This window comes from Lemur catta, chromosome 10 (genome assembly GCF_020740605.2).
Source record: "Lemur catta isolate mLemCat1 chromosome 10, mLemCat1.pri, whole genome shotgun sequence".
Classification (NCBI taxonomy): Eukaryota; Metazoa; Chordata; class Mammalia; order Primates; family Lemuridae; genus Lemur; species Lemur catta.
Genome location: NC_059137.1, coordinates 84,021,600 through 84,035,739, shown reverse-complemented (window position 1 = coordinate 84,035,739; position 14,140 = coordinate 84,021,600). Strand labels below are relative to the sequence as shown.

The following is a 14,140-nucleotide window of genomic DNA, read 5'->3' as shown; positions in this document are numbered from 1 at the left end:
TCAGTGTTTGCACTTCATAGGGTCTTGCTTTTTCAATTATCGTTTTCCTCTGAATGTTGATATGTCTCCCTTGGGAAGAGATGCAAAGCAGGATTGGGAAGAGACATGCCTCTGTTTGGAACTACAGTGTGTGAGTAATGAGAAGTCAGAGTTAAGAGTACATTTTAGGCGTGAAAATGTAAAGCTAAAAATATGGTTCAAGGAAATAGCAATGCAAGGAAATAACCTATTTCTGCCTTAGCTTTTCAGAGATTTCACACTTTGCACGAGTCTAAAGTAAGTAAACTCCTTCTCTATCCATTCTTAGAAGTCATTCTGGGCCAAATGTCTATTTACAGAAGCATCACTGGGAATGTGGCAGAAATAATCATATTTCAGAATATATGTCCTCTTTTCTATACTTGGTGCTGCTGAAAAGTAATTCATTGCCATATGCATTTTTATCTTCCACCCAGCACTGGCAAGGTTTTCTGTGAATATTAGCTGCATGAATGAGGCTATAACGCATTTTAGTGAAATTACTTCTGACACAGTTCTTCCCAGACATGTGAATGTTTTCTATGACAAAGCTCTTTATCTTACAAGAATTAATGTTTGGGTACCTTGTGAACACATCTGTCCTTAGTTCCTTTCCAATATTCTTTGAGGAAATGATGACATGATAATTGTACCAATAATCTTCAAGTATTATTTCTAAACTCTTATTCTCTTCTAACACGAGAAAATGAAGTAGATATACTTTTAAGTAAGATTTAGGTCACAGTGATTGCAGTGAGTTAGCTCAGGAATAAGCCGACTGGCAGAAAAGGAGCTGTGTAAGTGCAGATGGTTGTAAATCTCTTTCTCTTTGCTGAGTAGGATCTAATCATGGGACTTGAAAATCAAAGATTCCCTGGGTTCTTCAAAAATTAAATTTGACATCATTTTAAGCTGTCCACTTTCCTATAAATCCCCTATGTGCTCTTTTAAACTAATTTCTGCCTCTTTTCTCTGCCCAATGCTCTAAAAATAATGAACCAGACATCCACTGAGGGCACTCCATGTGCCAAACCCTGTTGTAAAACTACAGATACTAACTCATTCAACCCTCACAACAAGCTTGTGAGAGAGGAGGGTTTGTATTTGTACTTCACATATGAGGAAACTGAAGCACAAAGAGGCTATGTAACCTATCCAAGATAAAACCAGGATTTGAGACCATATGGTATAAATCCTTATTCTCTGAACTACTACACCAAAAAAAAAAAAATACATATATACATATATGTGTGTGTGTAAAGGCTTGTAGTGGGACTAGACCAAAAGAGTCTAAATATATAAGTATAAATTTAGTCTCAGCACTGGAAAATGTAGCTCCTGATCCACTGGGAGTGGACTAACATATAAGGGTCCATATTGCTAATATTGATAGAGATTCAGTAGTCAAAACTATAACCTTAATTAATAAAGCTAGTAATTATAAACTAAATTCATATAAAATGAGACAAGCACTTTCCACTTTAAACCAAAAGCTAAGTTTTCTCCATTCATTTTGGATGGCAGGTCCTATATTCTGAAACTGTTGAGGAACTTTGGATTCTTATTATAAACATGATAAGTGACCCTAATTGTTCAGTATCCCACTACATTTCCTATTTATATAATTCGATTTCATTTCAATGAATTTTTTCCTAAAGGTTTCTGACAAAAGATAATATTAAATGTGATCCTGAATGATATTATTTTATTTTAGAGTTTTCATTCAAATACATATTGTAGTGGATTATTGGTATTTATTATGGCTATAAGAACTTTTATTTGCTATTACAAGTGTTTTAAAATGTTAAAAATATGACTTTTGTGGCCAAGCTGGGGAAGGGTTCATCTTTAGCATTACTTCTAAGCATTAAGACTTGAAACTTTGCTTCCCCATGGGAAGACCATATTCAAGACAGACTCCCTGGGACTCTCCCTCACCAGCACTCAGGGAGCAAGCTGCTGCTTAGGTATAGACTAAATGCTCTCCATCCCAGACATCATTTTTGTTTAGTTTCATATTTTTAATCTATTTACTTCACAAATCACGGTTGAGTATTTTATGCTGTTTTTTTAAAACTTGAATTTTTTATTTATTAATTTGTTTCTATTTAAAAATATTCATTATGAGTTAAAAGCATATTATTGTTAAATTTCTAGTTACAAGCATTAGAAATCACAATGGAGAGAAAATCAAGAAATTATCTAGAGGACAAAAGAGTTTCAAGGTCATTGCTTATGTCTCTTTTACTTGATAACTTTTTTACTATTCTATTTCGCCTGAGGGAAACATTCCAGGAAATATACTCTACATGTCTTAGAAGATCCACACTGCTATTGCAGAGTAATAGTAGTTGTAAAGAGGATGGGGGAAAAAATAGGTTGAAATAATCCAGGCTAAACCCTTTTAGGAACAGAACTTTTTTTAGTGAACTAAAATAATTAATAATAATGAAGCCCAAATATTACCATTGCCTTTAAGCAACAAAGACACAATAAAAACACAGTCATGGCCATTATCAAATGTGAAAGTCTCTAGTTGATCTTTTCTAAGTTTCCCTTAGTTTATGGTTATGTAATTATCATAGATGTCTTCATTTGGATTTGACAGAGAGTTTTGTTTTTTATCATGCACATAATTAGTTATATAACAAGGAATAATTGTTTAATTTACATATATTTTACACAGAATGTGGTATTTATTCATTATGTACTTGATACATTAATTCTTTATATTAACCAAATGTGAGAAAATGAAACTTTAAAAATTTTAAATGACAGCTGCATAAAATAGACAATTTTTGAGGTATAGTTTACTGTATAAATTTTGGATAATGTGAGTGAAATGGATAGCCATTTAAAAAAGTACTAGTGGCCGGGCGCGGTGGCTCACACCTGTAATCCTAGCACTCTGGGAGGCCGAGGCGGGCGGATCGTTTGAGCTCAGGAGTTCGAGACCAGCCTGAGCAAGAGTGAGACCCCATCTCTACTAAACATAGAAAGAAATTATACAGACAGCTAAAAATATATATAGAAAAATTAGCCAGGCATGGTGGCGCATGCCTGTAGTCCCAGCTACTCGGGAGGCTGAGGCAGGAGGATTGCCTGAGCCCAGGAGTCTGAGGTTGCTGTGAGCTAGGCTGATGCCACGGCACTCACTTTAGCCCGGGCAACAGAGTAAGACTCTGTCTCAAAAAAAAAAAAAAAAAGTACTAGTAATATTTTTGTGAAATTAAAAATGATAAATGATGCCTTCTCATTGGCTTGAATGACATCAGCTAGTCAGCTTCAAATAGCTTCATAATTTATTGGTTTTTTCATGCATCTTTGCTTATTACATGAATATATTTTTCAAAGGACAATTGCTTCTTTTTCTTCTTTCTCACTTTTGGAAAAGACTAGAAAATTTTCTAGGTAATATTAATTCATTTGTATGTCTATTGTTTGGTCTACAATTGATTTTGACAAATGTTCTTTTATATTATTAATAAAATACAACTTGTTGTTTTGATCAGCTGAATGTATGTGACATTTACGGTGAAATCATAGGACCCCATCAGAAAGCTGCGAGAACGTGGCAGTGTTGTAGTTCTGACAGCTGCAGCAGGAAGATCCAAAATAGTGCCATTCAGATCATGCCCTCTCCACAAAGCATCCAAGAAAACCAAGCCTGTGTGCCTGGATCAGTCAGGGCTCTCCAGAGAAACAGAACCCACAGATTGTGCTTCTCCAAAGAAACAGAAACAGAGAGAGTTATTTGAAGGAACTGGCTCCCCAGATTGCAGGGGCTGGCACGTCTGAAACCAGGAGGCAGGTCGGCAGATTCCCTGAGACCAAGGGAAGAGTTGATGTTGCAGCTGGAGTTCAAAGTCAGTCTGGAGGCAGAATTCCTTCCTCCCTAGAGAACCTAAAGTTTTTTTTTTTTTTTCCCTCTCTCTTAAGACCTTCAACTGATTGGATGAGGCCCACCCATATTATGGAGGTTAATCTGCTTTAATCAAAGTCTACTGATTTATTGTTAATCACCTCTAAAAAGTACCTGCACAACAACATCTAGACTGGCGTTTGAACAAAAACTGGATATGGTGGCCTAGACAAGCTGAAACACCACTGTACCTGTTAGCAGTAAAATTAGCCAAGAGTTAAGAAAAATATTACATATCAACTTATTTAAAATACAGAATCTTTACTGCATGCCTAAAGCAGTATTTAATAAATGCAGTCTGTGTGTGTATGTATCTTTTACATACAGACAAAATCTTTACTAAAGTGAATACATGTGTAAGAATCAAGAGAAGACAAAGCTACTGGGAATGAATAGGTATTTAAATTGAGTGACATTGGTACTTAACATAAGAATGAGCCAGGCGCAGGGGCACACACCTGTAGTCCCAGCTATTCAGGAGGCTGAGGCAGCAGGACTGCTTGAGCCCAGGAGTTCCTGGCCACCCTGGGCAACACAGCAAGATCCTGTCTCTAAAAAAATAAAATAAAATAAAGAATTCATGTAGTAGAAATACAACTTCTTTCCTGATTGTTTTTAATCAAACAGAATGAGAAGAATTAGGCCATTCTAAAGATAGGAGCCATTGGGAGAGGATTAATTAAAGTATTTCTAGATGATGAAGTTTGGGAAAATGTCATCAAAGTCTAACAGTGGGTATTAGTTATATCAATTTGTGATGCCAACAGAAAATATATTAGTATCAGTTTCCCCCTTTTATGAACAGACTAGAAATGTAACGTATGTCTGTGTGTGTGTCAGAGATGTGATGTGTTGACCTGTGCATTTCAATGTGCTCTGTGTGGCCATTTAAATTTAGAATTGGTCTTTAATATCCTCTTTTCTAGGATCTGAGGTGGCTTATTTTGATGGACAAAGTGCTCTGTTGTACAGATTTGATAAAAAATCCATAAAGCCAATAAGGGATGTTATTTCTTTGAAATTTAAAGCCATGCAGAGCAGTGGAATTCTACTTCACAGAGAAGGACAACATGGCACTCACATCACTCTGGAATTAATTAAAGGAAAGCTTGTCTTTTTTCTTAATTCAGGTAAAAAGTGTTTGTACTTTTGTAGCAGCAGTTTCAAAAATCTGTTTAGCTAAGAGTACATTTATTGTTACTTCATCTTTTCACAGTGAGGTAAAATAACCATAAAAGTTATCATCCAAACTAGAACACTTTTAAGAGTTAAAAGATACACTACTATGAGTTACTCTAGGGTAATGAGTCTGGGGTAGAACTTTTGTGGGAAAATATAAATGAAAGTTTAAGAGCATTACAAACAGATGCACGTAACGTGTACGTGTTCACAGTACAATTTATGTAAACAGTATATATTATATTTTGACACTGTGCAAGATGGCCACCATATAGGTATATGTAATATTACATATGATACATTATGCTTATATATAATCATAAAAACAAGAATAGATTATTGTCAAATCATGAGATACTGCTGATAATGAAGTTCTAACAAAGAAAATATTTGCAATGTAAATACAAGTGCTATGAGTAATAATAAGAAAAAATAAATTACTAAAAAGAAATTTCAATGAAGTGTAGAAATGAATACAAAAAAAGGTGTAAGGATATTGTATTCAAAATGGAGATGAAGTCATCTGACAACTATATGAGATGGAAGTTTGGCTGCAAATTGTATACTGAACTAACAAAAGGAAGCCATGATTTTAAACAGAGATAACCGAGTGGTTTTTTTTCCTTCTCTTTTAAGGCAATGCTAACCTGGCTCCCACTAATGCTCACGTGAACCTCACCCTGGGCAGCCTGCTGGACGACCAGCACTGGCACTCCGTCCTCATCCAGCACCTCGACGCAGAGGCCAACTTCACCGTGGACAAACACACTCATCATTTCCATACGAAGGGAGGATCCAGTTACTTGGATCTTAATTTTGAGGTTATTATAGATCGTATAATTTAAATGAAATATAATGTGAAAAAGAAACTAATGCTATAGAGAAATTCAATTTTGTAGCAATTCAGAACTATGCTGAGTAATACATGATAATAGTTATGTTAAGGTCCTGGTGAACTGTGTATTTTTTATAATAGGTCAATTTATTATTATAGATCATCTTTTCCAGTTATGATATTAGGTTTAGGAAATCTACAAATTAAGAGATATCAAAGGCAGCAAGTAATATTATTAAATGTGTTTCTTTGGTATATTACATCTATTGGTTGGCTATGAACATATTCCTGGGGGATTTTTTTTTCTTGTCTTCATGCAATTCTAACCAGCATAGCATTATCTAGAATCACTCTGAGGAATTCACATATATACCAGTAGATTTATTAAATAAAGAGAGAGCCAAATCCTCACATATAAACAATTTCTTAATATTTTTAAGGGCTTAACACTTTTTTGAAATCCTTTGCCCATCTAAGTACATGTAAATGTATCTAAGCTACACTATTAAATAACATCTATTCTGCCGTTCTTCACGGGACACCTTAAAGTTCAAGAAGAATCAGAACAAACCAGGAAACTCTGATATTTATCTGGCTTAGGCATGTAATATTTACTGAAGACCCTAGTCCTATGCCAGATCATCCATAGTTTTATTCCCTTAATTTAACCGTGTAATAGCAAAAGAGAGTACCCAATGCAGAGATTGGCAAATCATGGGCATCAGGCCAAATCTGGCCATTATTTTGTAAAAAAAAAAAAAAAATATATATATATATATATATACACACACACATTATATATATAAATATATATAGTCTATGGCTGCTTTGGTGCTATAACAGCAGAGGTGAGTGTTGCAAAAGAGATCATATTACCCACAAAGTCAAAAATGTTTACTATGTGGTCTTTCATAGAAAATGTTGACCCCTTCCTTTAATACAAATGTCTGGTTCCAGAAATATAGGTATTAAAAATGCCATTAATTATAATACAATAGAACACTTCATTTGAAATTAGCAAACATGGAAATGTGAGAAGCCACAAATGAATTTGTGACAATTAGTGGTATACTTAGTAGTTATAAATGTTTTAAATAGATAATCATAAAATCACTAAATGATATTATTTATGTCATTTTTCTTTCTAAGATCAGCTTTGGGGGAATTCCGACACCTGGAAGATCACGTAAAAGCTTTCATGGGTGTTTAGAAAATCTTTATTATAATGGAGTGGATATTATTGAATTAGCCAAGACACACAAACCACAGATCCGCATTATGGTAAGGAAGCCTAATGGAAAGAAAGAGAAAAGGAATTGTTATTTTTTGCATTTAAAAAACATTTGTGTTAGGTCTCCAGTTGATATAATATTTTAAAAATCAACTCTTACTTTTAAAACAGCTACTCATGTAATATAACAATTTTTATGTATAAAAATGTTAGAAAGTAATTATGTCTCATAGGACTTAGTTATTTCATTTTTATATGAAGTAAAACAACTTTCTATTTTTGTATAGAAATCAGAATTCATATGTCTCCTGTGTTTTTGGTATTGTTATTCTCAGGAGACCAATTATTTTGCAATGGAAATCCCTAATGAGCTATTCCTTAATGAATTGGAAATGCTTCCAAATCAGTTAATAAAATTCTCTTTCAATATTTAAAATTGAAAATATCTAAGTTTTGGGTTAAAGAGGAAGTTCATGCTTAGTTATCAGCAAATCTTAGAAGCACATAATAGGAATATTTATTTGCACTGTTTTAAAAAAGTGTTTTCTTTCCTGTTGCATACTGGGAAAAGTTGGCTCAGGGGTTGTAGGAACAAAATGTGAAAATATCTTTGGCTCTGTGTCACCAGGCCACAAAATGAATACATCATTAGTATTAGCATGAGAAAAGGGGAAAAAACAGCCATGAAGCCCATGAGCCTTCCAAGAAAGTTAAGGAAAAAATCTAAAAAGATAGGATTGAAGTCTAAGCTCTACTATGAATGGCACCATGCCGAGATCATACAAATGAAAAATACCATCAAGATACATGAAAAGAGAAACACCAAAGGGAGAAGTGATACGAAAGCCCCACAGTGCTCGGGTTCCTTTGACAAGATTAAAAAGAAATGAAAAGAGGAAGGAGATAAATGGAATAGCCCTCTGCCTAAAGTTCCTGTCCTTGGAGAAACTGAAATATTAAGTGTTGCTTGCACGGGAAAGAGAAAGGAGCCCTGGTTGCTGAAGTTGGCTTTGTTGGAGGTGATTTACTCAGATCAAAATACAGACACTTGTTTGGCCAATGGGCATCCATGTTAACATGACACATTCTGAACATTCAGCCACCTTTTATCTGCCAACCCTCGGTGTTCAGAAGAATCCCTCATTCCCACGCTAACTTCGATGGTGTTGTTACCACAGGTGCTGCCACAGAGATGGATGGGAGTGAATTGGGCCTTAGGACACAAGGGGCCAAGATTATTTGAGGAAAACAAGTACAGGTTTTCATACACACTTCATGCTACTCTGGGATATTGATGGATTTGCTGATGTAATTATTTATTAACTGATTATAGTCAATCAGGAAAACCACAATTTGGCTGATATTTCTGGAGTTCTGAATATCATCCTCAAGACAACTATTTACTAATTATAATACATGCATAAAGATGTTAAAATGTATAAGTTTTACATAAAAACAAGCAAAAGGAGAATTCATTCCAAATTGTGCATATGGATACATATTGTTGGATATGAGAACTCCATTCTGAGAGTTATTGCAATTTTATATGCTCTTTATAAAACTAGGAAAATAGTTGCTTCCATATGTAAAAGGAAAACATTTTAAAATGTATTTTGTTGGCAAAATCAGTTGCCAGAACTGGTTCATTCAACTAATACTCGCTCATCTGTAGCCAGAAGTTTTGCTCCCTTGTTGTTCTAGTGGTCAGCTGCCCATCTACATAATGACTGCAAGAGATCTACAACTGATAAAAAACTAAAAACATGTAATAGTCCAGTGATTAAATTTATACTATGGATTAGTGCTTATTACTCTTAAGCTTTTGGTATTTAATTCATTACAGCAAATATTCTCTTATAATAAAAACTCTTTCACATTCAGCAGAATTTAAAAACAGACAAGAGTAAATGTTCTGATTTATGTATATAGGTATAATATGTATTACAAGATTATTTTATTTTTTTAGAGACATGGTCTCACTCTGTTGCCCAGGCTGGAGTACAGTGTTGTGTGATCATAGCTCACTGTAACTTCAAGTTCCTGGGCTCAAGTTATCTTCCTGCCTCAGCCTCCTGAGAAGCTGGGACTACAGGGGCACCACCAGACCCAGCTAACTTTTTCATTTTTTTGTAGAGAGCTGGCCTCACTATGTTGCCCAGGCTGGTCTCAAACTCCTGGCCTCAAGAAATCCTCTGAACTCAGCCTCCCAAAGTGCTGGGATGACAAGTGTGAACTGTGCCCAGCCAAGATATTTTAAAATGAAACCTGAATTATATCAGTTTCTAAAGTATATTAAGAGAGAATTTTTTAAAAATGTGATTCAGTCTTGAAAGTGGGTTTAACCCCTGGATCAGTGTTTCTTAAACTTGGCTTTATCTTGAAGTCACCAGAGGGGACTTAAAAGATATTGCTTCCTGGATCTGCCTCCAGAGATTGGGATTTAATTGGTCTGGGCGTGGATTTTAACAGCTCTCTGGGTGACAACTGTTTAGCAAGGTTCAAGAACCACTACCCTAGATTATCTGTCTCACTTCAGTAACGTGTTTTTTTCTAATATCATTTATAGATTACAAATAGAAATAATTCAGTGGAAATTCCAATTAGAATCTGAATTGCTAACTGTTTTGTCTGGAACTGAAATATACAAAGAAAAACAGTGAGATGGGACTTGACTTACCAGATAGTAAAACATACTAAAAGCCAGTGTACTAGAATCGAAATGGTATTGGATAGGAATAGACAAGTCAGTAGAACAAAGCAGAGATCCCAGAAAGATTCCAGGGTACATGCAGTTATTAGTAACAAGGTATATGGTTCAATTCAGTATAAAATGGAGGGATTATTTCATAAATTCTGCTGGAACAAATAAACGTCCGTAAGGCAGAAAATAAAAATGGGTCACTAACATACACTAAAAATATGTAAATTTAGGAGGATGAGAAACAAACAACAACAAAAAATCTTGGAAGAAAATCTATGAGACTATGTGTAGGACCTAGTGAGTTGTGAAACTTTCCTAATGAAGATTAGAAACTCAGAAGCTATATGAGAAAATATAGACGTAATTGACTATATAAAAATTTAATATTTTCATGCTAAAATACTATAAGCAAACTTTATATATAACTATTAGACCTGAAAAACACTTGGAACACTGTCAAAGTATAATTTTCCAAAAGCTAAAAATGTGACCCATATAAATACCAAATAAACATGGGTCCAAGATTTAGCCAACTCACTGACTAGCAAGGGAACCAGTAAAGTAGTAAAATGGGTATGAAGGAGATCATGAGGACTTTTGTTTGGGGAAGACCAAATGTTGCTCAGGAGAAGGATATTCCCAGAGTGCAGACACGTCCTGTTCAAGACTAGCACAGGGCCTGGAAGACAGCTGGCATAAAATAAGTCCTATTGAATTAAATTATATTGAGACTTCTTTGCTAATACAGAGAAGTACAAAAGTGGAGAATTTCCCACACTCTCTCTCTCTCTCTCTCTCTCTCTCTCTCTCTCTCTCTCTCTCTCTCTCCTGCTACAGGGATAGGTTTGCCCAGCTATAATAATAATCCTTACATTGAAAGACAAGATACATGTCATAGATTAAGCTTTAGCAGGCAGGCTAATTTATAAAATTCCAGATAAAAAGCCTTTGTAAATCTTTGCAAAATCTATCTCTAATTAAATAGAAGCACCACTCTCAGGCCTCTCAATATGCTCTTTTGTTTCATTTATAGGGAAATGTGTCCTTCTCATGTTCTCAGCCACAGACTGTCCCTGTGACTTTTCTGAGCTCCAGTAGTTTTCTGGCCCTGCCGGGCAACTCTGGGGACGACAAAGTGTTTGTCACTTTTCAATTTCGAACATGGAACAGAGCAGGACGTTTGCTTTCTGGAGAACTTCGACGTGGTGCAGAGAGTTTTGTTCTCTTTCTCCGGGACGGAAAACTCAAACTGAGTCTCTTCCAGCTGGGACAGTCATCGAGAAACGTCACGGCAGGTAATGGAGGTCCTCCCATTAAACCTACAAACATCCAGCAGACGAATCATTCTGCAGTAAGTTAATGAGGCAGCAAGATACGCGATGACCCACCTGGAGGAGGGAGTTGCTGTGTCTTCCAGACTGTGGCCATGTGTGGGACATGCGGCCATCACTGAGGTATTCTTTGGACCAAAATGACCACATATGAGAAATAAGAAATGGACACTTCTGCAGACATAACTCCCCATATGCAAGGAAAATATGTAATAGCCTTAAGCCCCGTTTCCTGACAAACATACATCCATCCTCCATCCCAAAGAACTACAGTCGGGACCTCATGCAGCAGGCAGCTCCCAGAGGCACTCACTTTTCTCCCTTCCCTCCCCTTGTCTCCTCTTCTGTTCTGTGAAGAAATATTCTATACGCAGTAGGTGATTGATAACTGTCGCCTTGTAGTGAAAGATGCCAGCAAATGCCAAGAATTCTTGTTCTTTTGCTGGTGGCTGATTAGTTTTCTGAGACAGCCTGACACCAGGCAGGAATGCAGCTCCTCCACTTGCCGCCCTTCTGATATGCAAATCACTGAACCTCCCAAACCCAGCCTGTTTTCACTTGTGAAATGGTAAACCTTAGGTCTTTGCAGGGAACAATTGCAAGGAAATCTGATTTTATTAGCACAATGGCCGCCCCTACACAGGCCCTCCCTTGTCCCCACTCCTCATCTAGGGTCTGTTTCTGTTGGGCAAATGCTTTGATATGCCTGCTAGGTTAGAGGCTCAAATCCCATGAGGCAAAACCCAGTAACAATAGATGGTAATGGATCTGCCTCTGTTGTCAGTGTGCTGTGGGCAAGTCTGATAATACAGAGCTGTTGGATTTTGCTGATTGGATTTGCAAATTTAGGAGGAGATCTGAGTCCTACATCAACATCATGGCTAAATTGGCATCAGAACAAATTAGGGCTTTTTTTTTTTTTTTTTTAAAGATAGGGGAGTCTAAGATAGAAGGCACAGAAAAAGAGCCAGATGTGTCGCTTAAACCAGGGGATTATCCTCCTATAAGAGAGATTCCTTCTGGCTACTTAGATGCACACTTGACCAGACTGCTGTTCAGTGTTGCTGTGTGAAAGCAGGATTTCAGAGGGGGGCCTTATCTCAGTACTGCTGACAAGCTCCACATGCTGGAATCGGTGTCCACCTCTGATCCAAGGTAAACTGTGTGAGATAAAACAGACATTCAGAGGGATATATACATAATATATATAATCTTTTCAAAATACAAACCTATTTTCTATTTCCTCACAAATAGGGCTTTTTTTTCCAAGAAAGTGTAAAATCATGACCAACACACATATACAAATGAACACGTCAAAGATTTTATTTTACTCATTAATTAATGAGGAACCAGTACTGGGGAAATAATTAAAGGTAAATTGCCTACCAAACTAGTTAATCCCTTTCACAAGGTAGAAAAGAATTAAACAGTTTTATTACTGAATAAGTATTAAACCAGAGTGTGATGCACATTTGAGGCAGTCACTAATGTGATTGCAAAGACAGAAAGAAATCTCATCCTGTCTAGCCAGGGTGATATAACCCATTACATACATGTTTTCAAGATAAAGGATAAATTGTCCTCAAGTAAGAGGACGTGATAGCACCATTTGCTACACATAGTCCATCCCAAATTCACTTGTTAATTGGGGACAACATCTGTATTAGCTCATTGCTATAATCCAAAGGGAAACTAAAACTCCTTATATCTCTTTGACAAGCAGGTAGTTGGATTTGCAAATACAACTTGGAGCCATGCACCTAAATTAAACTGCCACAAAGTCAGGAAGCTAGGGGCAGTATCTTTCTTGATACTTACATTTCAAAGAAATGTTTTCAAGGCTCTCAAGAAAAACATTCTTGGGTTATAAAACTAGAAAAAGGCTAAATAAGTTTTTAAAAAGATTTTTAAAAGTTATTTCAAAACTAAATAAGTTTTTTAAAAAGATTTATGTACACCTCAAAGAGGTAGAAAAAAATTTACAATTACACATTTTCTAAAGGAAATGCTCTAAGAAAGGGAGAGTAAGTAAAAGTCTCTATCCCTTTTGGCACCAAGGAAGATTTTGTTTGATCAGTTAACTTTTTTTTTAGATTCATGTTTGCCCTTACATCAGTAAAGCCAATTTAAAGAACCCCAAATACCACACATTTGTAGTCAGAAAAGGAATGCTGAAATGAAATTACAAATAGATACAAATGTTGTCAATATCCACAGGGAAAGGTAAATAAATCTCTTCCCTATACAGAGTTTGTATCTCTACGGACAAGTATTATTTGCATTACCGTCAATTTTGTGCAAGTTAACTTCTATCACCACACAACGGTAAAGTAATGTAGTCAAAGATGAAGGTTTACAGCCCTATAAGATGAGCTAATCCTTCCATCAAAAAGATATCCAGTAATCTCTTTTGCCCAATTCAAAAACTACCCTAATTTTTTTCCTACAGTAGTTGGTTCAGCTTTACTGTTCATAAGTTGCATATATTCTAGATGTAATGAAATGCTGAGCAAGCATTTTCTCCAGTTCTCGGTTTCACAATCACCAGAATTAAATATCTAAGTTCTTAAATCACATCAGGATTTTGCTTTAGCTCAGGGCTTTATGAGAGTGATATTTTGCCTCTGCATTTAAATGTAGTTTTTGACAAGAGATCGTCTTCATTTTTAAACATACTTAAAATAATATCTGTGTTGTAGGCAATTAATTAATTTAATCATTTCTCATTAAAATATTTATAGATGCCACTGTATCTGATTTTCTTGGAAATAAACTATGACCAAAGGCCAAATACAAGCTGACAAAAAACAAAAAGAAAAAAAAGAAAAAATATTTGGATGAAAAACATGAAACAAAAATATATACAAAAATCTGCTGTTATTTGTCAAAAGATATTCCTAAAGAGGGCACCATTAGGACTTAA

The 14,140-nt window shown here is 35.7% G+C and overlaps 1 protein-coding gene across 1 annotated transcript in view; it reads left to right on the top strand.

Moving 5' to 3' along the window:
• LOC123646099 (contactin-associated protein-like 3) overlaps positions 1-14,140 on the top strand; it is a 202,134-nt gene that overhangs the window by 108,784 nt on the left and 79,210 nt on the right. Inside the window, exons 5-8 of the mRNA XM_045562762.1 lie at positions 4,867-5,070; positions 5,756-5,940; positions 7,104-7,235; positions 10,920-11,181. Coding sequence (XP_045418718.1) covers positions 4,867-5,070; positions 5,756-5,940; positions 7,104-7,235; positions 10,920-11,181 — 783 coding nt within the window. The remainder of the gene's footprint in view (positions 1-4,866; positions 5,071-5,755; positions 5,941-7,103; positions 7,236-10,919; positions 11,182-14,140) is intronic.